At 52.5% G+C, this 26151-nt stretch overlaps 1 protein-coding gene across 6 annotated transcripts in view; it reads right to left on the bottom strand.

Annotated features, from left to right (window-relative positions):
* NF2 (NF2, moesin-ezrin-radixin like (MERLIN) tumor suppressor) overlaps positions 1-26151 on the bottom strand; it is an 89773-nt gene that overhangs the window by 5517 nt on the left and 58105 nt on the right. For 3 of the 6 annotated variants that reach the window (XM_008274683.5, XM_089323353.1, XM_089323354.1), the window contains 7 exons: positions 21996-22070; positions 19314-19427; positions 16636-16758; positions 15442-15659; positions 13779-13884; positions 10113-10240; positions 7619-7784 (listed from right to left, as the gene is read on the bottom strand). In XM_008274683.5, coding sequence (XP_008272905.1) covers positions 7619-7784; positions 10113-10240; positions 13779-13884; positions 15442-15659; positions 16636-16758; positions 19314-19427; positions 21996-22070 — 930 coding nt within the window. Of the gene's footprint in view, positions 1-1443; positions 4988-6222; positions 6282-7549; positions 7785-10112; positions 10241-13778; positions 13885-15441; positions 15660-16635; positions 16759-19313; positions 19428-21995; positions 22071-26151 lie in introns of those variants that run through there. The other 3 variants (XR_016227322.1, XM_002721163.6, XM_089323352.1) reach the window with 3 other exon arrangements.

The raw sequence follows: 26151 nt of genomic DNA, 5'->3' as shown, positions 1-26151 counted from the left end.
TTTCGGCAGGCAGTGGTCACTCTGGGAGCGGCCTCCTTTGACCCATCTTGTGGCCAAGTGGGGGGCTCTGCTGCATGTGACCGGTGACCACGTCCGCCACACATCGCATCGTCCTCCAGAACTCGCCCTCAACCAGACAGGCGCCGACCACGGGGGTCTCGGCAGCGGGGCTCAGCTTCTTGGGGAAGGCCGTAAGCCCCCAGGGCCCTGCTCGAAGTCCCCAACTCCCAGCACTCCTGCCAGTTCCCTGAAGATGACTAAAAGAACACGAAGTCTCCCTGCAAGGCACGGGGCTGACCCGCTGCTCTCTTCCAGCTGTCTCCTCACATCTGATTAGAATCAGCCGTGTGAATAATATGGGAGGAATTAAGTTCTCTCTCGCCTCAACCGGCTGTTCAAGCCTGTCACTAATCCAATTCTACTCCGAGGAGACCGACTTCCTTTTCTCTTTCTGTAGCACGTCTGTTTGTATCTCACGGGGCCCCCGAGTCCACCTGCTGGGGCCTGGCTGATCCTTCCTGCCCAGCATCAAGACTTGACCCTGGCGATCACCTTTGCCTCTACTGGCTTTCCCACCACTCTGCTAGTTGTCTGTGACAGCCACCAGGAGACGAGGCACTTGGCAGAGACAGGAACTCCTTGCATTCCCCAAACTGCGTGTGGTGTGGCAAAGACGGACATGTCCACGCCACTGAAACAAGTCTGGATTCAGAAGAAACATCTGTCTCCTTAAAAAGACAGGAGGCTGGCTCCCGTCAACCCTCGGTAAGGGCCTGGCACCCAGCTGGCTCCCACAGCTCAGGCACGCGATCTGTGGGCTCAGCTGGCGCCTGCTCACTGCCGCAAAATGGCCTCAGAACCTGCAGGCAGCAAGCCTGGGAGGCACCTGGTGGCAGTGGGCTGTGGAAGGCTTCCAGGGACAAGGGCTCCTCCCGTGTCAGTCTCGAGAGCGCCCCCTGCTGGAACACCACCAGAGGCAGGCTGCCACCGCTCCCAGCTCTCCTCTAAAAGTCCTTTTGGGGGAGGGATTGTTTCCCAAAGTGATGGGGGCGGGGTGTGTGGGGGGGAATAAGGAAATGTATTCCAGCACTGAGCCTGAAGCAGCAAGGCCGCTTGATTAAGAATGAATTACACTTTCATCAGCACAGGGAGAAAATTGATTCACAAGGCCGCATTGTGATCATCTTGTTCCTAAAGCAAAGGCGGGGGGGGGGGGGGCAGGACACAGAGCTACTTCGGCTAGCAGTGGCGAGAGAAAGGGAGCTCCGCAATTAAGCGGGGAGAGCAAAACTAATCAGAGCTCCAGGACTCCTTCAACTGGTCCCCGGGGGGCCTCGCCGCCATCCGCTCATCCCAAGGGAGGAGAGAGGAGGGTGGGAAGGGGCCGTCTAATTCCTTTTAAATGATAAGCCCCACAGTGCCGAACCCATTTTAGATACTAACCTAATAACTCCCGACGCGGAGACTCTGCTTGTCCCATAAAAATGCGGAGGAATTGCAATGCAAGCCCTGAAATCATGTTATACTTCCTCTTTCCACCACCACATACTGAAAATGAAGGAGCGGGGGAGGGCTGAGATGCAAAAGGACATGCAGATTCTCTGGCGCGTGGATGCACAGGAGACGGCGGAGTCCAGAGCAGGAAGGTGACAGCCAGCTCCTGCAGCAGCAAATTCCAGCAGAACCTCCGGGTGTGGGGGTGAGAGACAGTCCCTCTTCCCGGTGGGAGCCAAGCGGGGAGGGTGGCTGTTGTCAAGTGGCCAGACGAAGCCCTGCTGCAGCCTTGCTAGGGACAGCTTTGCACCCCGATGCCATCTGGAGCACGGGGAGCGAGCCATCCACACACTTCTCCCTAAACAGGGCTGGGATGAAGGGCCAAGTCCATCCCAGTGAACAAATCCAATTTGGGATTAGCTGCTTGATCTGCTCTGGAGAGAAATCAGCCAGGGAAACCCGGGGCAGGGGCAGGGTTGGGGGGCTTTTGTGTGCTAATGCTTTAGGGACTGAGAGCCGCGGGAAGACGCCTGGAACTGTGTCTGCCTGTCGCCAGCTGGCCCGGTGATGCTGGTGGGGGCCCTTGGCTACTCAGTGCCTCCACCCGACAGACTGACTAATGGGCCCGCTTCACCTCAGTGGGCAGGTGGGAGGCTCACTGGTATCGGCCGAGCACTCTGGGTGAGTACCTCAGGAAAAAGGTGCAGAGATCCTGCTACTGATGCTGTTTAAAAACTGCCCACATTGCAAGAGAAATCATGGCAAAGATCACGAGACACAACCTGGAGCTTCCAGAACGAGTCTGCATCCCGCTCTCCCCTCCCACCAGTGCGGCGACAGAGCAGGCGCAGGCGCAGGCGGAGCGCTGCACGGGACACCTCTCAGCGCCCAGGTGCCACACAGGGCGCCTCCCTGCCTCTAGTAAGGCCCAGCAGTGTCCTCGGGCACTTCCCAAGAGTGGGCTCCCAGGCTCAGGAACCCCCCCAGAGAGCTTGACCTGACTGAAACAGCAGCAGGGCCTGGGCGCTGGGAAAGAGGCCAGGAGGACCTTGTATAGAGAGAGCCACTGGAAACAAGGAAGAAAGCTGTAAGCCCACAACAGGAGACACCTGGAAATTCAGTGCACATGTGTGTGTGCGGGGGTGAGCCCAGGGATGAGCCCAGGGCATCACACCCAGGAGCAGCATTCCAGAGACTGGCCCGTGGCTCCCAATGCCTTCAAGAGCTTCCACAGAGCCAGGAGCCAGAAGGACTTGGGTAGCCCTGCCATTTCTTCTAGGGCTCTACGCCCACATCCGGTGCTGCCAGCGCACCCGCTCCCCACTCTTTCTTTTCTCCTTTCTGCCTCTGCTGTGTTTCAGCCACAACAACGATGACGAGAAGGTTCTAGAGCCCGGAGCCAGTGCCGCTTGCTTTTTATTTTTTTATTTATTATTTTTTTTAAAGTTTGATTTCTCTTTTGATTTTTTTTTTATTTTATTTTATTTTTATTTTTATTTGTTGACAGGCAGAGTGGACAGTGAGAGAGAGAGACAGAGAGGAAGGTCTTCCTTTTGCCGTTGGTTCACCCTCCAATGGCCGCCGCGGCTGGTGCTCTGCGGCCGGCGCATCACGGTGATCCGGAGCCAGGAGCCAGGTGCTTCTCCTGGTCTCCCATGGGGTGCAGGGCCCAAGTACTTGGGCCATCCTCCACTGCACTCCCTGGCCACAGCAGAGAGCTGGCCTGGAAGAGGGGCAACCGGGACAGAATCCGGCGCCCCAATCAGGACTAGAACCTGGTGTGCCGGCGCCGCAAGGCGGAGGATTAGCCTGTTGAGCCACGGCGCCGGCCTATTGCTTTTTATTTTTCTCTGTGTGTGTGTCAGGGCCGAAGGTACTTTAGCAGTTAATGCCCAGTCCCTGAAGCAAGCAGAGCCACTCGGCCCAGGGGGGACAGAAGGGGGCCGGGCGTGTTGACCACATATTAAACACATGGTTTAGCAGCTGGCTCCAAGACGGGCGCTGCAGACTGAGGGCCAGCAGGAAGGCTCTGCCAACAGTCGTAACCGTGGGAGACGCCTTTCACGCGTCTGCCGTCTCTCCCCGTGATGTATCCCTGCCCGGGTCTTCTTGGAGTTCTACTTCACCAGCCCTGCGGCTGCAAGGGGAGCCCGCACAAACGGAAGATGACATTGGGCTTTTACGTCTCCGAGATCCAAGAGAGGCGGCTGCAGCCTCGCAGAAATGTCAAGGCCCCTCTCCTCCCGACCCTGCCCCGGACCACGGCTGGTCTTTGACAGTTCAAACCATCGCCTAATGAAATCAGCTCTCCAAGCTCCACCAGCTCCATGATTTCTCATCATGTCAGTTTCCTTTGAAACCCTCGGCTCCCTCGGAGAGCACTGGAAGGACGGCTTGTCTGCTGGCCAGCTCAGGACTGAGATTGAAACCGGTCTCTTGAGAGGGATGAAAGCAAGACTCTGAAGTGTGCAAGCTCCAGGCCCACAGTTCCCCCTCCAAGATAAAACACGGCGAAGCCACACCTGGCCACTGCTGCTGTCATCAGTTCAGAGGCCTAGGGCAAGACGCCTGCGTCCCTCTACTGCAGCCAGACCACCAGGCTCAGATGCCAGAACTCACATAGCTCCCCGGGAGGAACTAAGCACACCCAGGTTCACCCGGGGTGCTTTTTGATCACTAGTGCCACTGACTCAGATGCAAATGTCGCACCAGTTACGCTGATCATGAATTGGGAAAAGCGGAAATGCAGGGGAGTGAGCAGGAGAAACATACGCTCTCGCAAGCCCACAACAGATATCAGGAGGAACCGGCAAGTGTGGCTTTTGAACCACATGGCCACAAACACACTGAATGAATAAGCTTCTCACCAGGGTGGGCGTAAACGTGGCCGCACAGCCCATGACACCTCCCTCCTCCCTGGCCACGGGCTGGCCAGCAGCTTGGTTTCGGCCCTCCCTAAGCAACCTGCGACCCCTATTCAGTCCTCACAACAGTCCTGGGGGCAAGGACCATTTTGCAGGTGAAGACACTGGGCCTCAGGAGAGGCTAAGAACTGTGAACTAAGTGACACAGCAGTGGTGACCTTGGCTAACCAGGCCGGACCTGCTCTCGGCATTTCAGAAGGTGGCAGTGACCTTGGTACACCCCTTGAATTAGCTTTCGTGTTATCCACTGCCCAAGTCTAGAAAATGGAACTTGCCTCAAACCTCTTGTGCAGCAAAAAACAGCCGCTATTTAATCTAGTGATGCTGAGAGAACCGCAGTCACATTAAAAGCTAAATCCATGCTTTCATTAACCCTTGATTAACCAGGGTTCTTGATTGATTGGAGCCCAGCAGCCTGCTTTGAGAACAGGTTCACATCAAGACACGAAAATGCATGAATGAGCGAATGCTCCCGTTTACGTCCTAGGAGTAGGAAAAATCTAAGTGAAAATGAAGTGTCCTGTGTCTGTAAGAGCTCAGTGAGAACCGACGGGAGAGCCAGGGCTGTGCTGTAACAGGAAGAAGAAATCGCATTCAGGTGGACAGCGGAGTCGAGGGAAGGGCTGAAACAAAGTGCAGCTTTCTGCCTGGCCCTGCGTTAGCCAAGTGTTCAGCGCTCCAAGGCGGATCCACCCTGGGGTGTTCTGGGTGTCTCAGGGCTACTGCAGGAGCAGATCCACCCGGCCTCCCCTTCTAAGGCCGCTCATCACGGCCCTGCTCAGAGCCGGGGAACCAACACCAAGGTGGGATTTGGAAGCTGAAGAAACGGGAGCCCACTCAACAGAACGATCACACCAGAGGCAGGGTTCACACCATGGTCCTCGGAACCACTCACAGTGTGAGCCCACCTTGTGGGACCCCACTGCTAACCTCTCTGACTGGCATAACCACCACAAATGGGATTTCTTTCACGTCGGATCTCTTCAGTAGAAAGCTTCCAATGAGCTTGTCCTACCCCCCAAAACCTGAGGTGAGGACTCCCATGGGCGTAGCCCACGTTGCTGTCCGATGGCACTGGGCTTCCTGACATGGCACTGCTGGGGATTATTAGGTGAGAAGCAGGGGGAGGAGGTCACGTTATGACCGGGCAAAAACAGTTCTCTCCACGGCCTAGGGCATGTGGGGAGAGGGAAGAGCTGCTGTGGGGAGAAAGTAGGCACCACTCAATTAACTTCCTGCACAGCCACTGCCTGCCCCTCTCCCAGTGTCTGCGACTGCACTGCTCCGGGGGAGTGCCCTGTGGCCACCTCTCGCTCCCTCCTGTGGCAGCACTGTGCATGGACAGACCCCCGTGCTCGGAAAGGCCTGTGTGCACAAACGAGCATCCATTCTGTGACCAGAGGCTGCCAGGTGTGACCACGGGGTGGCAGAGCTCATCACCACAGGAGAGGCCATGATCTTGAGTGAAAGACCCCATTCTCATGCTAGGGTTATCTGTCTAAGGAATAGGCCACCAAGACACAGGACTTTAAGACAGACCTGACTGGACAAGAAGCCATGACCTTCCCCAGCCCAACAATGTCACCAGATGGACAGGACAACCTACAGCCCCGGGACATGCTCTTCAGAACGAGGCAGCCCTCCGGGGCCCTGGACACCTGCTCTCAGACTCAAAGCATGCTGCGGCCAGTACCCAGGCACACCTGCCCTCAGGAGGGCTCGGCGTGGCCCGGGGACAAAGACAGGCAAGCTCATGCATGGGTTAGTATAACAGAGGGCAGGACCATCACCACACACAGAGTACCTGCAACAGCCTACTTTGAGGGCTCAAATGCAGATAGGTCTTCTGCCTTGGGCTTGAGGCTAAACCAGCAAAATAAAATGAAGAAAAACAAAAACACACCCTGTGATATCGACAATGCCACATTTGCAAAATGCTCAGACAGGCCTGAAATGGTGACCCGTGACTTCGCTGGTTTGCTTTTCTGGCTTGGAGAGGAGTCTCTCTGGGCTCAAGACGACACTCTTCCTGGTGTCCACATGAGCGGGGGCGAGGGGGAGCGGGCAGGGGATGGGGCCCGAGGCAGCCCCTGCCCAAGGCTGACCAGCTTCCTGGCCCACTCATTGTTTTCCCTCTTTGCTTAGTGGCTGGGCTTCCCTTTAGTTCCCCACTTGCTGTTTCGTAACTTCATTTTGGAAGGGAAACCCAGGAAATTAGAGAAGCCAGAAGACAGAGGAATGTGGCATGTGGAAATGCCTTTCCTCCTAGGTTATTCTATTAAAGGAGTTCTCTATCCAGTGCCAATTGTAACTGGAGTCAAGAGACGGAAGGCAGGGCTTCCGTTGTACCCATCTCTCAGAGTTTTTAGATACAGCTTTACCACTACAATCAGATGGAAACCGTTTTAAACATTAACAGAAAGAGTAAAAAATTAACTCTATCAATCATTATTTAAACTCAAGAAACAGCCTCATCTTAATGACACCAATTTTATAGGTGTTACTGTGATCCTGGGCTATCTGTTACCATCAGAGCACCAACTGGCAAGAGATGACTTTTCTGCTTTGCCCGAATAAACCAAGTATACTCTTGAGCTGATAATTAGCATGGAATTTAACTTCTGAGTGTCTAAGATGCCTAAAGCTCAATATACCACTGGAAAAAGATAGGAAATTGTTAGCAACGTAAATGAAGTCTCATTTTTTAAAACACTGCTTCTCCTAGACACTTCCTTTTATGTTTGAAAGAAGTTAAAAATTCAGAATTTGCTTCCTAAATCAAGAACAGAATTTTATAGCCTTTGCCACTTAAAAACACAAAAAGTCTAGCGGGGAGTCTGTTCTCAGCAGCCTCCATTTCATTTTGCTTTCTCATTAAGCAAGGAAGCTCCCTGGGCATAACTCCCTTTGGCTTAAAAGACAGAACCACTTTACTGCTAAGTGATGGATCAAAACCCGTCCTCTAACGGGCATTCATTTCATCAGAGCTTTTAACACAGGCTTCACTTCCATCAAGTCAATGGGTTCATGGTCACTGGCAGATTAAATTCCCTTTCTGGCAGGAGTCAAAAAATTTCCTTAACTAAGGACATATGAAAAATGACAACAGCCTAATGACTCGGCTACTGAGGGACCAGATGCCAACCTCACATTTCATTAATGATTGCCCTGATCAGCAGAAGCCGAGAGACTGCGGGTACCTTCTTGATGGTATTGTGCTTGCTGCTGGTGCCGCCCCGGTCAGAGTTCTCGTTGTGCAGGATGTCCAAAGCCGTCTCCCTCTCTTTGAGCTTCAGGGCCTCGATCTCGGTCTTGAGTTCATTGAGCTGCTCCTGCAGATGCTTGCTCTTTTCCAAGTATTCCACTCTGTGGCAGGAGACATTGTGTTATCATTGCTTGGGCCAACAGTGAGACGGGGCTGAGCTGCTGCTCGGGGTAGGATCCAGGGGTTCACCTCTCTACTTGGCCACTCAAGGGCTGTGGGAGCCAGGCTGGGTGCTTCACTGTGAGGAGTCTATTTCCTCATTGGTCAATTGAGATAACGGTCCTGGGGCTGTGGTCAAGACTTAGAGAATGAAAGTGCAAACCCTGAGCGCTCTACAAATACCAGCTGTCATCCATAGTTTTTAGTTCTGCACAAAAAACAACACAGGAAACACATGCTTCTTGGCACCGAAAACAATCTCCTTGTCTCGCACCAGTAATTCAAGGGACAGCCACGACCGCACCTCCAGTTTGTTCTGAGACTTCATCTCCAAAAGATGACAGAAGCTCACTTGGCCAACAAGAAAGAACAGGTGCCCACCCTCACCAGCAGGGACATGCACTAAGCAATGGCACCTTTGATGGTGCAAATCAGGACACTACTTATGAAGTAACCAACTACAAGGCCATGGTCGGCAAAACCATGTGACAGAAACATCCAGGAACATTCTACAGGGATCACCATGGCGTGTCTACAGACTTGGTCAGCATGTGTGAGGGTGATGAGTGAACGTGTGTCTTCAAAATTCCTGTGTTGAAACAGAATCATCAGTGTGGAGCTGTCGGGAGGTGATCAGGTCAAAAGGATACACACAGCCCTCGGGAATGGGATTAGTGCCCTTTACAAAAGAGGCTCCAGAGAGACCCCTGACCCCTTCCAACGTGCGAGAACACAGCAGGAAGGCACCTCGTATGAGCCAAGAAGAGGGACCTCACCAGACTCCCAGTTTGCTGGCGCCCTGATCTTGGACTTGCCCCTTCCAGAACTAAGGACTAATTTCTGTTGTTTATAAGGCACCCAGACTCTGGTATTTTGTTATAGCAGCCTGAAGGGACCAGACAGAAAATACAAACTCTACAAAAGCAGATGGCAGTACAGAATGTGGCCTCCTCACACTGATCACGCGTATCTGGACAACTGAGCAGAGACCACACAGCAGACACCACTGTGACAGGCTCTGGTCCCTTGGCTCCTGAGCTATCCCCTGGGCATGAGGGCCCACAGAGGATCCCAGCTAGGCCTGTGGTGGCCCATGCTGGACTCCAGAGACCCTTTCCTCAGGGGGTCATCCTGAGGATGCTACGTGTGCTGGAAGCACACAGGCTAGCGTCAGATGGGTGAGGTCTAAAACCCTGCTCTATCCATCAGCTGTGGGAATTTACGAAACTCTAAATCTATGCTCTCATTCATACAAAATGGGAACACTAAAACCTACCCTCGATGTCAGTTTGAAGGTTGTTAGTAGGAACTATTTTTTTTTCTTTTTCTTTTTTTTAAAGATTTATTTATTTATTTGAGAGAGAGAGAAAGAGAGGTCTTCCATCCACTGGTTCACTCCCCAAATGGCCTTAAAGGCTGGAGATGTGCTGATCCAAAGCCCTGAGCCAGGAGCTTCTTCCAGGTCTCCCACGTGGGTGCAGGGGCCCAAGCACTTGGGCCATTCTCCACTGCTTTCTCAGGCCATAGCAGAGAGCTGGATCGGAAGTGGAGCAGTCATGATTCGAACCAGCGCCCTTATCAGATGCCAACACTGCAGTTGCGGCTTTAAACGCTACACCACGGCGCCGGCCCCAGTTAGAAGGAATTAAATGCAACTGCAGCTAAATTGAGCGCAGGCACCCAATCTGTGGGAGTGACTGGGACAGCTCCCTGGCAAGCTGGGGCACAGTCAGCCAGCTCACCTCCGGCCCTGGGAATGCAGGGACCTTCACTGGGACTTGCCCTGTGGTGGGCATCCTTTCCATCTCCGAGTGGGAACGGAAGTGGAGGGCGGCTTGGCAGGAGCCGCTGCGGTCAGGGCATGCCAGGCTCTGCTCGGGCCGCTCCATACGGCACAGCTGGCCCCATCTGCCTTTTCTCAGCCCCGAGCTGGAACTGCTGCTCTCACCTTAGTTCTAGAAATGGGGACCACAGCAGATCCCAGCCACTGGTGAATACAATGAGGAGACGACAGCTGTCTGATCCTGAGACCCCCGACAACCCAGTCCCAGGCCCTAATGGGTCTGGGTCTTTTTTATCCTGGAAGACTGCATGTTCATCTGCAGTCCTTCCTTTCTGATTGGGAACTGCTCGCTCCAGTGGTGAGAACAGAGCAAACATCTGCAGGCACCAGTGACACACAGGCCGCTGGGAGACCCTGCAAGTCTCCAGGCCCAGAGCCACTTGCTGCCATTCCCGGCTGCCCTGAGCAGGGCACAGGGGCTACGTACTTCTCCTTCTCTATCTCCATGGAAAGTCGCTTCATGTCAGTATCCTTGAAGTCAAAAGACAGACTGTCGCCGATGAGGTTGAAGCTCGGTATGTCAGGAGGCAGCGGTGCTGGAATGGGGTTCATGGGCTGGTAATAAGAAATCTCAGGTTAGGAGATTTGTGTGACACAAGAACGGAGGGACACTGCTGTGTTAACAACCCACCCTCTGGCAGCCACCGAGGCAAGGGCACGGCTGAGTCCCGCCCACGGCGGCACCAAGCCCCCCACCCTTCTCCGTCCACTGACATCAACAGTCCCAAAGAACCCACGTCCAGGCAAATCCTGTTCTGCCATTCCCCTTGCTCCTTCGAATCACAAACACCAACTCCTACTTGCACTTTCACTTAGGAGGTGCCCAGGCCCTGTGCCAGACGCTAGAGATGCAGAGAACAACACAGGGACCCTGGCTTTGGGTCCTCTTCAGGAACTGGGTGTGTTCACAAATCATCACAGGTCAGAAAGTTAAACATCACAGCCACAGGGTGAGCCAGAGGCTGGGGGGTGGAGCAGGGAGCATAGAAAGGAGGTTGCTTCTACTAGAGCCAGAGAATGTGCCAGAAACAGAGGTTTGCCAATCAGAGGCAGGACAGCAGGCAGGGCCGAGTGTCCAGCAGGACACTGCTGTCTCCCCACTGCCCATGTGGGGAGGAGGGCATGAGACTGGCCCAGACCAGGGAGGTTCCACCTGCACACTGATGTAGACTGTAACTCTACCTCTCAAATTAATAAATCTTTTTAAAAAATGTATTTATTTGAAAGGCAGAAAAACAGAGACACACATACACACAGAGACAGATCTGCCATCTGCTGGTTCACTCCCCAAATGGTCACAATAGCCAGGTCTGGGCTGGGCAGAATCCAGGAGCCAGGAGCTCTATCTTGGTCTCCCACATAGGTGGCAGGGGCCCAAGCACTTGGGCTGTTCCTCTGCTGCCTTCCCAGAATGCACTAGCCAGAAGCTTTAGGTGGGAAGTAGACTAGCCAAGACTGGAATCAGCGCTCCAATATGGGATTCTGCATCACAATTTAACCCGCTGAGGCTGGCGCTGTGGCACAATGGGTTAATGCCCTGGCCTGAAGCGCCGGCATCCCATGTGGGCACTGGTTCAAGTCCCGGCTGCTCCACTTCTGATCCAGCTCTCTGGCCTGGGAAACTGTAGAAGATGGCCCATCCGCATGGGAGACCTGCACCTGCGTGGGAGACCTGAAAGAAGCTCCTGGCTTCAGATCGGCACAGCTCCAGCCATTGCAGCCAATTGGGGAGTGAACCAATGGATGGAAGTCCTCTCTCTCTCTCTCTCTCTCTGCGTAACTCTTTCAAATAAAATAATATCTTAAAAAAAAAAAAATTTAACCTGCTGTACCACAATGCCAGCCCAGGAATGTCCTGTTTTCTCATGGTGATGCTGGGTATATGGGCGTATTTTCTTTGTGAAATTCACTAAGCTGTACAGTTATAACTTGCACTTCTCTGTATGTTACATTTCATAAAAATGTCTAGAAAAGATGAGTTCAACTGCTACGCCACTGGCGAGAGCATAAACTAGTACCACGACTTTGGAGAATATAAAAATTGAAGGCCTGACCCCATGTGTCTACCAATAAATCCACCCGATGAGATTTGTGTTCAAGGATGTGCAGTACAGCTTTGCTCAAAATTGCAAAAGAGAACAGATGAGATGCTCACCCATAAGGGGCTGGTTAGATGAGTTACAACCCATCCACACAACACAATATGGGTACAAAGCTGATCTGAATGATCTCTTCTGGGATTTATCGCAAGTAGAAAGAGCAGTTAGAAATCTGCATAACATTTGCTCCAGTGTGGCTTTGTTTAAAGATTCATTTTACTTGTTTGAAAGACAAAGTCACATAGAGGGAGAGGCAGCAAGAGAGAGAGAGATCTTCTGCCTGCTGTTTCACTCCCCAAATGGTCATAATGGCCAGGGCTGGACAAGCCAAAGCCAGGAACCTAGAACTCCATCTGGGTCTCCCAAGTGGGTGCAGGGGCCCAAGAACTTGGGCCATCTTCTGCTGCTTTCCCAGGTGCATTAGCAGGGAGCTGGATTGGAAGTGGAGCAGCTGGGACTCTAACCAGGGCCCTCATGGGGTGCTGGAGCTGCAGGCAACAGCTTAATCTGCTGTGCCACAAAGCTAGCCTCGGTGTGTGTGGTAAACACATACGTACATCTCAGATGTACAGCCCAGCTGAGCCCTGCAACAATTCCATTCCTAGCTGCCACCTGCTTATGACCACCTGAGAGACCCCGAGCAAGGACATCGGCCATCAGCCCAGCCAGCCATGAGAGGCAATAACAAATGGAGCCACAGGTTGGCTTGGGGTGGTGTGTGGTACATCAACAGACAACCAGAACACATGGCAAAAGAAACCTGCCCGTGTTTCCCCCACCTCAAGCCCTGGACATCTCATGTTCTAGTGGCCTGTGTATGGACGTGCAGTGTGTGTGTGTGTGTGTGTGTGTGTGTGTACAGGTGCACATGCGCCACAAGTGTATCTGCATTCTCCCTGGAATGTCCTGTCACCTTTCCCACCTGGCTAGTTCCTGCTCCCTCCAAGAGTCAGCTGAGCTTCTTTCCTGCCCGTCACGCTGGGCTACGCCTCCTGCTCCAGGCACCGCGCATGCTGTCCGAATACACACTGCCAACTGTGTGGTAGCAGTGGGCAGGGACAGGTGTGCAAGTGCTTGCCGCACTAATGCAGAGGAGAGGACAGGAGGAAGGCTCTCATCGTGCCGTGACCCCATTTAATGGAAGTCACCACCTTGACCGAAAACGAGGTTGGCAGCTGGTCCTGCAGGGCAGTAATTCACTCTGAGTCATAGTCAGTCCTTCCCAGAACTACAGTGATGGCGCACAGCACGGCTATGGCGTGGAGATTACCTTGGGTGTCCCCCAGAGGCCCATGTGTTCAAGGCTTGTCTCCCAAGTCTTAGGTTAATAGCACTAACAGGTGGAACCTTACCTAGTTCTGGTGTTAGGGGTGGGGCCTCAGGGAAAGGACTGGATTGGATTAAGCTGTTGAAGTACAGCCCCATGATCAAATCACGGAGGCTTCCTTGGGACAGATACACACGGTCGCTCGTGCTATGAGATGCTCTGGCTACCTCGTGACTGCCAGCAAGAACACCATCCCCAGATGTGGAACCAGTGGGGCTACTCGGCCCTGGACTATGAGCCTCCAAATTCCACAAACCAGAATCCACCTCCTTCCTTCCTCAGGAGGTTGTCTACAGTGCTTCACTGTAGTAATGAAAAGCTGACTAGCACAGACATACACTGGCAGTTGGGGACTGTATTCAGTTCAGCATTAGGAGGCCAGAGAGAAAGTTCTCTTTAGGGTAACTTAGCACTACATTCTGGAGTTGGAAAACTTTCAGAACTGGAAAATGCCCTGTGGCAACTGGAGAGAGAACTGATAGTCCAAGGCCACATGGTGGACCAGGGACCTTCCAGCCAGGCCCCACTGCGGGCTGTCTGTACCCTTGCTCAGCCAGGCTTTTGCTTGAATGGTCCCCCAAAGGCACCACCAGATGAACCCAAGGTGGGACAGTGAGGTCTCCAGGTCTGAAGCAGCCAGAGGTGGGTGGCCCCCACCCAAGCTCACCGGGTACGTGGGCTTGGTGGCGATTTCCAGGAGCTTCTGCTTGGCTCTTCGCTCGGCCTCACGGGCTTCCTGCAGGTCCTGCTTCAGCTGATCTGCCTCCTTGGCCCTGCAAGGAAGGAGGAGCCGTGAGCCACACAGAGGACAGGAGCAGGGCAGTGACCCATCCCCGCCCCAAGGGGAGGGACCTGGGTTAACCCTGCGGACAGCACCTGACAGGCAAACAAGGCCGGGGGTGGGGGTGGGGGATACTTACAGGAAATCAGAACCTTCCCAAGCAAGGACAACATTCCTGGGCATTATTCATTGCAACTGGGAAGTCTGACTGACTGGGGAGAGCGCAGCAGCCAGTGGGGACAAGAGCCAAGATAAAGAACCTCCGCAGTGGAAGGGGGGAGGGGGGAGGGGAGGGGAGGGCCAGGCCTTCCCTGCTTCATCCTGGGTGGGAATGGGCTGGGTAAAGAAAGAGTGTGGGGGATCAAAGGCCTTTCGTTTCCGTTTTCATTTTTATCTGGAGAGTGATCCTATCGGCTGTTCGTTCCCCCACATGCCCACAATAGCCTGGGTTGGGCTGAAGCAGGGAACTCAATTCAGGTTTCTAATGTGGGTGGCAGGGACCCAACGACTCGAGCCATCACCACTGCCTCCCAGGGTCCACACTGGCAGGAGGCTGAGCCAGGAGCCGGAGCCAGAATTGAACCAAGGTACTCCGATGTGGGACGCAGGTATCTTAACCGGCATCTCTATCCCCAGGCTACACCTCTGCCCTGGGATCAAAGGTCTTACACTGGATCACGAGGGGCAGGAGAGGAAAGAAGGGCTTCTTTGCAGCCCCCAAGTCAAATACTGGGGGGGCAATCACCCATTTTCTCAGGCAGATCAGCCCCACCCCGGAGGGCGCTGGCACCTGGGTACAGATCCTACCCCTGCAGGACACAGGCTGGGCGTGGCATGTAAGTCCTGGCTGGCACGGGGACCTGGTCCCATATGCATCACTCACAGGGGGATGTAGCCCAGACACAGAAAAAAAGGAACTCAGGACTGGCCACAGGGAACCACGTGCCCAGAATGCCAGGCACAGAATGGTGAGGAAAATGGTAGTGACTGCACCTTGGGAGCTGAGGGCCAAATGCAAATGTTCTAAATCCACAGAGCCAGATGCTGTGGGGAATTGCGCCAGTGTGTATCTGCAGCCTGGCAGGCCCAGAACAAGCCAGGGCCTGGAACATCTCTCAGAAGAACAGACAGCAGCCCCAAAGAGGACCCTGCCAAGGAAGCCGCAGGGAAGCGGGGCCCACTGTCCCCCGGAGCCTGAGCACCGTGCCTTTCCCGAGTCCTTCCCAGAGGAAAAGGGAAAGGAACCATTTTTTCTTTCTTTTCTCTCTCTTTTTATTAATGCAAAGAGTCTCCTCATATCTCTCCAGCTAAAAGCAGCCTGTGGCATGCTCAATGGCTCGGCACACACGGCCTATCAGAGAGGCAGCAGCGTGACCAGGGAGGCCCACTGGGCAAGAGAAGTGTTTCAGTGCCCTCCAAACAGCGCCAGGCCCCACTCATCTGTCAGACACAGATGCAGCTTGGGCACAGTTGCTGGAGAGTTTGGCCTCAGCAGGGGCAGCACCTTGCTGGGCCCCAGCACCCACGACCCCTGACCCCGAGACCTCACCTCCGCTCTGACTCCTCCGCCATCTTCAGCGCCAGCACCTCGGCCTCTAGCACCTTCTGCTCCATCAGGCGCTTTTCCTCCTCTGTCCTAATGGCCGTGGCCTTGATGCGCTGCATCTCCTGCTCAGCCTCGGCGGCCTTCTGTGCCAAGAGTTTAGCCTCCTCCTCCGTGATCTGGGCCTTTTCAGCCAACAGGTCAGCTGTCTCCTCAGACCGCATCTGGTGAGAACGTGCCCCTCAGTGAGAGTGGGAGTCACTACCCGTCCTCTACCCAGACCCAGCCTCTGGCCATCGGTCAGCAAGAACCTGAAGCTGGGACTCGGGGGACCCAGCAGCCTGTGGGCAACAGATGACAGGTCATGCCCCCAACGTCTCAACCCATGGGAGCGACAACAAAGAGGGCCGTTCTACAGCCCCTACTCCAGCTGAGTCTTATGCATTATGGCAGGAAGAGTGAGAGAGGGGGAGAGAGGGAGAGAAGGAGAGAGAGGGAGAGAGGGAGAGGAGAGGGAGAAAGGGAGATGAGAGGGTTCACTCTCCAAATGCCTGGAATAGCTGGTGCTAGGCTGGGTAAAGCTGGAAACAATGCAGGTCTCCCACACTGGTGGCTGGAACCCAACTACTTGGCCCATTGCCACTGCCTCCAGGGTCTGTATGAGCAGGAAGCTGGAGCCAGAAGCCAGGGCTGGGATGTGGGCATCTTAACTGCTAGGCCAATGCCTGTCCTCCTGCAGACATTAACAAAAGAAAATTTATTTACTTATATTTTGAAAGGTAGTTACAGAGAGGGAGAGAGGGGTGTCTTCCATTTGCTGGTTCACTCCCCAAATGGCTGCAATGGCTGGGGTTGGGCCAGGCCAAAGCCAGGAGTCTGGCACTCCATCCAGGTTCCTGGAGACATTTTTGATTGTTGCAAAAGGAAGGAGAGGAGGGAGGTGTCACTGGTATCTGGCAGAGTTCAGGCCCCATGACCCAGAACGAACAGCCCCAAACAGTGGTACAGAGGCCGAGAAACCTCCCTTTAAGGACAATCTCATGCACAGCACATGAACCCAACCTAAGTCGGCTTCTGCCAACACAGGTAGAAAGGGAAGGCGTGGACTTCTTTGAAAGCTGAGAGGAGGCTCTCACTCCGGGTCTCCGTGGGCGGAGCCCCGGGAGAGCGGGAAGTCCCCTGCAGAACCTTGGAACTCACCAGGGCCTCATTGGCCATCGTTGCTTCCTCCTTCATCTGCAGCAGCCTCCTCTCCAGCTCGTCCCTTGTGCGTTCGGCCTCCTCCCTCATCTGCTTCTCCCGCGCAAGGCGCTGCCGCTCCATCTGGGGTGGGGGAACAAGAGCGGCACCGAGTGATGGGGCTCTAGGAATCCAAGAACACCCCACCTCCAGAACCTCCTCTTTGGTGATCTTTTCTTCCCTTTATTGTAAGTAGCCAGGGTCATTCCTGCTGCCCACCACCCTCTGTCTTTCTAAGCCAGCTGCGGAGTTAAGAGCGGTGCCCCATGAAAAAAATGCTAGTGAATGAATCCACAGAAAGCGCCCAAGCCCAGTTCTTACCTGGCTAGGAGGCAGCATCCTGACGTGAGGTGTACGAGATAGCTACCTTGTCCGTGTCCCTTTTTCGCTAGGAGACCTCACCCCACTCTGCCCTGTGGCTGACAGGATAAACACAGGTCCCTGCTCCCTGAGACAAAGCCCCAGAAAGAGGCAGCTGGTTCCTCTGGTCAGATGGGCCACTCACCCACTTCGAACCCACACAGACCCTTCCCGCATTTCTGGTTTCATCAACAAGAGCTCTGCTCTTGCCTGGACTCATGGAAGAGGGAAGCACTATGTGTGATGCATTCACAGGGCACACACACTGGATTTCACAGGGGGCAGCTGCAGTCCAGACTCGCTCAGCCCCATGCGGAGGCAACTCCCGAGCCAGGCGGGGAACTCAGCCCCCCTGTCCTTAAGGCACAGCACAAAGCTGCCTTCTGGATCACCGTGTTAATTGGGCCACATGCTGAGCTTAATAAGGGAACAAGCATAGGACAGCTCCGTTCTCTGTGATCCTGGGGTACTAACTGCATTCCAAGAGCAGAAGCCAGAAGTGACCACTGTGCTATTTTCTGCCTTAAATAATTAAAGCACATTTAATTACTTATTCTTGCTTCAGTCTTATCCCAAGCTCTAGTAGCATAAGATTTCTAAGACTGCCGCTTTTTCTAAATACTAAGCCAAAAGGAAAAAAAAATGCATTGGAACTTGAAAGAATAATGCAATGACAAGCAATAAAACACTGCACTGTAAGTTCTCCAATTTTCTTCTCGCAGGTCAATGAGAAGCTGGGCCAATTTGTTCTCTAAATTTCCATCATGTTACAATTTCCATAAGGCCGATTCTATCTCCCATTTTCCACCTGAAGAAAAGCCCGGGCTTTTAGCTTAGCAGTTAAGATGCCCACAGCCCACACTGGAGTGCCTGGGTTCAATTCCCCACTCCCGCTCCTGACTCCACCTTTCTGCTAATGAAGACCCTGGGAGAGCGGCTGGGCTCCTGCCACGCATGTGAGAGATCTGGATTTCATTTCAGGCTCCTGACCTAAATCAGACCACTGTGCCCATCTGGGAAGTGAACCAGCAAAGGGGAGCCTAGGAAAGCCCTTCAGTTCTCCCATACCAGTAATAAAGGACCTCCTATTTATTTGCAAACCAGTTTATCACCTCCAAAGACTCTTTGGTCCCCTACATCCTCTGATCTGAGACAAAGAAGTATTATTAGCTCCACGTGACAGGTCTAGAAGGTGGTCACACACAACATCACATACTAAGCTTCCTACTAAGTTTCCAGTTACAAGGGCAGTGTTTTTCCCACGGGCTGTGGAGCCCTGACCTGTGGTTGCCCAGATGCCAGGGAGGCTGCTCTCTGCTCTACAGGCAGTGCAGGTCGGGGGTGTTCCCCTCCCCCTCTCTGTCAGGGCAGGTGGAAGAGAACTCTGCTTGAATTTGCCACCATGACTGCACACTGGCTCAGTGGCTCTCTCTGTCCACCACTCCCCAAGCGTTCCAAGAGCACACGGGTGGCCCACTGGGGCAGAAGGCCAAGGGCTGGAAAGCTGAAAGCACTCCGGATCAGGCTGAGCTTTCCATTCTAACCCCAGGGCTGGGGGCCGGCCTCCCCAGTGCACCCAAATCACAGAGCTGAGCACCGACTAATTATCACACCTGTGAGCCTGCAAGTCCTGAGGGCAGCCGCCGGCAGCTGCCGCTACTCCATCTCGCTCGCCCCCAAACACAAATGATAATCTCAGCAGCCGGGCCCAAAGCAGCTGTGTGGATTTCAGTGCGTAGAAACCCACGATAGAGGTTGTCCAGTCTGCGGAAAGGTGCTCCCGGCACCCCCCGCGGCGGGTGATGCGCCGCCCAGGCTGACCTGCAGCCGGGAAGTGCGGCCGGAGTCTAATTAGCATTCCGGCAGCAAGCGCTGAAATGCTGCCATGCATTCTATCACCATCTAATTAGAAAAGGAGAAGGCCAGGCAGAGGAGACAGACCAGGGAGTGGAAGCAAGCGGCTGGGTGTGCAGGTGCATGCCCGCGCAGCTGCCCTTCCCAAACCTGTGTTAATCACACCTAACTTCACCTAAGTGTTGAAATGACTAGAGGAGACATGGTAAAACCTTTTTTTTTTTTTTTAAATATATTAATAGACTTTATTTCTCATTTCCCGAGCTGGTATCCCACCAGCTGGGCATCAGCCAACAAAGAACCACTAGGGATAAAATAACAGCATGTCCATGGCCAGGACACTCCTATGGGCCCACAACCACGCCTTTCCACTGGGCCAGCACTGGCCAAGCAGCAACAGCGTCAGGCAAACGAGGTCTGCTCACCTGCTTTCGAGCCTTCTCCTCCCTGGCCTGGGCCTTCATCTGCTGGACTTCCAAAGAATCGGCCTTCCGTCTTCTCATAAATAGGTCATGGTTCCCAATACAGAGCTGCAGAATCTGTGGCCACAGAAGCAGGAGAAACGTTAAGCCCACAAATCTACTTCACTGACCAGCAGCCCACCCGTGCTGTAGCATCTTAGGCTCTTGTGGGTAGCAACAAACCTGAAGAGAAAGAGTATAGGGAAATGCCAAAGCCCTGCTGATGGCCCCTCATGCTCTTGGCTGTGGAGATAAGAGGCAAAGTGAAGGTGCCCAGATGGCCAGGCGGTTAAATTCACAAGAGGGAATAAGGGCCACTTTATCAATCTTCTGAATGTACTTTGCTCTCCTATGTCAACATACAATAAAGTGGTCTGGGACAACAAGTTGTTTATGTGGGAAAAAAAAAAAAAAAACAAGTTGGACCCCTCCCTCACACCATACACAAAGTTGCTCCAGAAGGATTACAGACTTAAATGCAAAGAACAAGCCCTGGAAACTTTTAGAAAACAGAAGAATGTCTGTATAACCACAGGACAGGGGCTAACGTTGTGGCACAGTGGGTTAAGCTGCCATCTACAATGCCAGCATCCCATACGAGCATGCGTTTGAGTTCTGGCTACTCCATTTCTGATCCAGCTCCCTGCTAATTCCGGAGTGAATCAGAAGATAGAAGATCTCTCTCTCTCTCTCTCTTTTGCTCTGTAACTCTGCCTTTCAAATAATAAAATAAATAAATAGGGGCCAGCGCCGTGGCTTACTTGGCTAATCCTCTGCCTGTGGCGCCGGCATCCCATATGGGCACCGGGTTCTAGTCCCAGTTGCTCCTCTTCCAGGCCAGCTCTCTGCTGTGGCCCAGGAGTGCAGTGGAGGATGGCCCAAGTGCTTGGGCCCCTGCACCCACATGGGAGACCAGGTGAACATTGGTTCACTCCCCAGTTGGCCACAATGGCCTGAACTGCACTGATCCGAAGCTAGGAGCTTCTTCTAGGTCTCCCATGTGGGTGCAGGGACCCAAGGGCTTGTGCCATCTTCTATTGCTTTCCCAGGCCATAGCAGAGAGCTGGATCGGAAGTGGAGCAGCCAGGTCTCAAACTGGTGCCCATATGGGATGCAGGCACTGCAGGCCAGGGCGTTAACCTGCTGAGCCACAGCGCCGGCCCCTGAGATTCTATTTTATATGCGTACAGTTGGCAAAAAAAGTGGCTAACAGTACATGTGCTGAAGATAAGTGCAAATATAAAACACACGTGCAAAAGAAGGCTCACCCACCACTGATGTGTCTATAAATCAATCCCCCTACTCTGGAAAACAATGCGTCATAACCCTAAATCTGAATGCACACTAATCCCCTTACCTCTACTCCTAAGCACATATTCTAAACTCTTTAATGCCTATATGCACCAGAAGGCAGAGACAAGAATGGCTGAAGATTCATATCAACCTGCAACCACAGTACAGAAGTGGAAAGCCACTCATCATTCATTAATAAGAGAATAAAAATATATTTATAAGGGTAGTTCATGGAGGAGTGGACGTTTGGCCTAACGGTTAACATGCCAGGTAGGACATTCACATCCTATACTGGAGTGTCTGGGTTTGCCTTCTAGCTCTAGCTCCCAATTCCAGCATCTTGCTTGCTAACACAGACCCTGGAAGGCAGCAAGTAATAGCTCAAGTAGCTGGATCCCTGCCACCCATGTAGCAGACTCCTGGCTTCAGCCCCCTGTCCCTTGCAGGCATCCAGGGAAGGAACCAGCAGATGGGAGTGTGTGTGTACTCTTTCTTTCAAGTAAGTTCTTTTAAAAAAAGATTTACTTTATTTACTTATTAGAAAGGCAGAGTGACAGAGAGAAAGAAAGAGAGGTGGAGAAGGCAAGGGGGAGAGGGAGCAGAGGAGGAGCAAGGGGAGGGATGGAGGGAGGAAGAAGAGAGAGAGAGAGAGAGAGAGAGAATGAACTCTTCCAAACCCTCTGCCCAGGAGGCAATGGCGAATGCTGTGGAAGAGGCGGGCACCAGGAAGGTCTCCAAGAAAAAGAGGAAATTTCCCGCCAAGGAGGAAGGGAGCAGGGGCCCCGAGGAGGCCGCCCCCAGCAAGAGCAGTGCCAAGAAAAAAAAAAAAAAAAGCTCCATAAAGCATCCCAGGAAGACTGACTAGCACAGACATTCCCTGCACCTGCGAGGGGTGCCCTTTCCCACCCTGTGTCCTTGCCCCAATAAAAACATCACAAAATGCAAAAAAAAAAAAAAAAAAAAAAAAAAAAAAAAAAAAAACACACACACAGAGAGCGAGAGAACTCTTCCAAATGCCCACAACAGCTGTGGCTGGGCCAGGCCAAAGCCAGGAGTCAGGAACTCCATGTGGCTCTCCCACATGGGTGGCAGGGCCCCAGGCCACCCTTCACTTCCTTCTCAGGCATGTTAGCAGGAAGCTGGATTGAAAGCAGAGTAGCCAGGACTGGAACCGGTGCTCTGATATGGGATGCTGGTGTCATAAGCAGAAGCTTAACCTGCTGTGCCACAAGCCCAGCCCCTCAAATAAGCTGGGTTATTTTTGTTTGTTTGTTTAAAAAAAAAAAAAAGCAGCATTCAATTCCTCAGAAAAGCTAACAGTTACCAGTTAAGAAAACCAGGAACTCAACTTACCAGCTTATTAACACGGAGCTTTGAGGAGTTAAATTTAAAGACATCAATTTTCTTATCCAGTGGTTTAATAGTAAACTGTAAGGAGGAAGCAGAGAACAGTTTCAGTCTGACAGTCTGCAATGCTTTTCCCAGCTGGGAAATTCCACAAACGCAGTAGCCAGCCTGCCACGGTCTAGCACGAAGCTATGCCTTGTCCTGGCTTCCTAGTGCCTAGGCCCTACATCTCGGGAATTGGGAGCATCACAAGTACGAAATCTGGGGCTGCAGAAGTTATGGATCCTACAGGTGTACTCTCTGTACCATCTTAGGCATGGGTGCGAGGAAGAGAAGCTTGGCAGCCTGAGGTTAGAACCCCTGATGGGTCCACCCTCAAGGTTAACACTACTTGGGAGCTACCACAGTGTCTAGACTTGGGCCCTGCCTTCATCAAGCTCAAGAAATTCAGCTGGATCTACACTAACAGCAGTCACTGACTCAGAAAAATCACACAAATCTTAGGGGTTCAGAGTAGAGCCACCAGAAACAGGAGGGGACTAAAGCCAACAGAGTAGCTAAAAAATATGGTAGAGGGACATTCTACACGGGGCTAGGAACCAGGCACAAAAGGGGCAGGAACTGTGTGTGTGTTTGGTGCTATTTGCTTGTTGGTGACTAAGATGATACAAATGGCTTAGACTGGAGGGTAGCAGGGTTGGACTGGAGTGATGGTGAGGAATAAAAGACAGCAGAGTTTACATGTGAGGTGACGGGAGACAAGGAGTCACCACAGGTCTGGAACATAAGGACAATTTGATAAAAGCTGTTATGGATGCAATAAGATATGAAGAAAAGTGGACCGCAGTAGAAGAGAAAAACACAGTTCCTACAAAGTGGAGAGAATAAACAATACGAGAAGGGTAGAAGCTCAGTGGAAGCAGCTGGGGTCAGAAATACTGACAAATGACAACTGCTGCTGCTTAGCCACTCCTGAGAGCGCCAGGCAGATCCTAGATTCCAAAGATGTACTCAGAAACGTGTATCTGGAAGAGGACTTTTGGCCTAGCGGTTAGGGTGCCGGCCGCGTACACTGGAGGGCCTGACTTGGGTTATGGCTCCACTCCTGACTCCAGCTTCCTAATGCAGACCCTGGGAGGCAGAGGCAATAGCTTACATGCTCTGGTTCCTGCCACCCGTGTGGGAGATTAGATTGGGTTCTTGGATCCCAGCTTTGGCGCCTGGCCTGGCCCAGGGGTTGTTACAGGCATTGGAGAATGAACCAGCAGACAGGAGCGTTCTCGCTCTCTCTCTCTGCCTGTCAAATACATGGCTATGTGCCTATCCATTCCCAATAAAGCTTTGCTTAGCATTTAAATATGTTTGGAAAAATACAGTTTTGGGTATTTCTTTCACGTTATATTGTCCAACAAGCAGTTAGGGCTCTGAGGACAGAAAATAATCCTTTGTTTAACTTTTGGCCAAGTTAACTCACTGCTCTTAGGCGGGCTATTTGTGAATTTCATGAGCTTATTTTTGGCCTGGCTGTCAAACTGGAGCTGTCAGTGAGAAACCACAAGTAGTAGGGAAACCACAGGCGCTGCACCACGCCAGGCATACACAGAGAATCAATGGATCACTTAAAATAAACCAACATTTCTGTTTTGACAGCACGGCTGTCACGCATAACCACCGAGACCATTCCCCATTATGTTGAGTCAGCTTGGGGTCTGCTCTCCGCACAAGGTACGACGTGATGGAACACAGCAGTGCTTGCCCCTGGAGAGGGTCTGTTGGAATTTACCGAATCAGGCCCTTCTGGGGCAGACTGTAGTCCTTCAGTCTCTGAAGTACGAGTGTGCGGGAAGCCTCTGGTGCACAAACGTGTGGCTGTGCAGTAAGTGGACCGAAAGCCACCACGCCCTGGCACACCCACAGCTTTGTGCTATCACATGGAGTTTTCGATTTCAGTACAGTCCTGCATCACTCAACAAGCACGTGTGCTGAGAAATGTGCCTGCGGGCGACTTCGCTGTGTAAACATCAGTGTACTTGCGTAAACCTGGATGGTACAGCCTTACTACACACCTAGGCTGTGGGATAGAGCCCTTGTCATATACGAGGATACTCCAAAGAGTTTGTGGAAAATGAGATTAAAAGATAAATTTGGGGTGGGCCTTAGGCCTGGAGGTTAAGCCAACAGATAGGATACCCACATCCCATAAAGAGAGCCTAGGTTCAAGTTCTGGTTCTGCTCCCATTTCCAGCTTCCTACTAACGCACACCCTGGGAGGCAGCAGTTGAGAGCTCAAGTAGTTGGGTTCCTGCCAGCCACGTGGGAGACCTGGATTGCATTCCCAGCTCCTACCTTCAGCCTGGGGAGTAAACAAGCAGATGGGAGCTCGCTTGCTCGCTCTCTCAAAGAAATAAAAAATAAAAAGCCAGGGCAGGACCAGGCTGAAGCCAGGAGCCAAGAGCTTCATCTGGGACTCCCACATGGGTAGCTAGGCCTAAACACCTGGGCCACTTCCCTTGCTTTCCCCAGGTCATTAGCAGGGAGCTGGATTGGACGTGGAGCAGCTGGGACACAACTGGGGCCTACACGGGATGCCAGAATTGCAGGCGGCAGCTCAGCCCGCTACGCCACAATGCCGTTCCCATCCATAAACTTTTTGACAACCTTCTCATGTGCATGGATTTCAAAATAATTCATGCAGAATAAACTTATCTTTTAATTCTGTTTTCCATAAAGTTTTTGAGGTAGTCCCGTATGGGGTCTACTGCCAACTGAAACATGGGACACTGACTGCACTTTAAGAAACACCAAACTTCTCATCTCCTGGGCTAACTACTTAGAGGAACTTTAGAGTTAGGATGTTTTGAACTAGGGAGCTCAATCTGTCTCATCAAGCAAGGCTAAGCAGATTTCAACCATGTGTAGTCCTGGAAACCTGGTGTTCCTTTCCTCGAGTCCCTGTGAAGAGAAAGGAAACACGCAACTCGCTCAGGAGTGGGGCCCTGCAGGCACCATGAGCTGTCACTGTCATGCACGCCCCACTCTGTGTCCTGGCTGTGCAGACACCATGAGTCCCCCATGAGTCCCCGAGCACCGTCCATGCCTGCCTTCTCCTGCCCGGAGTTCCTGGGTTCTCAGGGTTGGCAGCTAGGCCTCTCTGAAAAGCAGAGAGCTGGCATCAGTGACCCTGGCTCCCAGCCCTGGCCACTCACTCAGTGGACAAAAGTCACTGGATCCTGTTGTAACAGAAACAATGAAAACATGGCCTCTGCCTTCCCTGTGGCCTCTGCCTTCTCAGCAGGGTTCTTAGAAGTCTTCAACCAGAGAAGTGGGTTGGAAGCGCTCCCCCATCAATCAGCTCCATCACTGGTCCCCCACTGCACTCACTCATTCTGGCAGCCGAGTCCCGGCTTGCCTTTAATTCCCTTCAGGGCTGAGACTAGAGTTTCCACATCTTGTGTTTCCCCTCCACAATCTCACGTAAAGCAGGTGCTCAATGATTCTTTTAATAAATGAATGAATGAATGAACATAGGACTATAGCACCATCCTGTACAGAAGTCCCTGAATTCTGGGTCTGGTGTTGTGGTGCACTGGGTCAAGCTGCCACTTGCAACACCAGCAATGCAGCTTGTGTATTTGAAAGGCAGACTGACAGAGGGAGAGGGAGAGGGAGAAATGCACAGAGAGATCTTGCACTTGCTGGTTAATCCACAGATGGCTATAATGCTATCTCACATCACCACGGACACCAGCATCCCACATCTGGGCACTGGTTTGAGTCCTGGCTGCTCCATTTCTGATCCAGTTTCCTGCTAATGTGCCTGCGAAGGCAGCAGAAGATAGCCCAAGTGCTTGCGCCCCGGCACCCACACGGGAGACCTGGATGGAGTTCCTGGCTCTTGGCTTCAGCCTGGTCCACACCTGGATGTTGCAGCCCTCTGGGGAGTAAACCAGCAAATAGAAGACCTCTCTCTCTGTGTCTCTCCTTCTTTCTCTGTCACTCTGCCTTTCAAATAAATAAGTAAATCTTTAAAAATAAATTACTCAATTATTCTCAAATTCTTATAACCATGTTAGCCTGATGAACTAATTTATACTGCTGCTGATACATACACACACAAAAACATATATACTTGTGTATGTGCAGATGTGTGTATTTATACATT

Source organism: Oryctolagus cuniculus, chromosome 21 (assembly GCF_051225735.1).
Source record: "Oryctolagus cuniculus isolate XC-2025 breed Fujian yellow rabbit chromosome 21, ASM5122573v1, whole genome shotgun sequence".
Lineage (NCBI taxonomy): Eukaryota > Metazoa > Chordata > Mammalia > Lagomorpha > Leporidae > Oryctolagus > Oryctolagus cuniculus.
The sequence above is the reverse complement of the archived record's forward strand: the minus strand, read 5'-3'. Positions and strand labels throughout refer to the sequence as shown.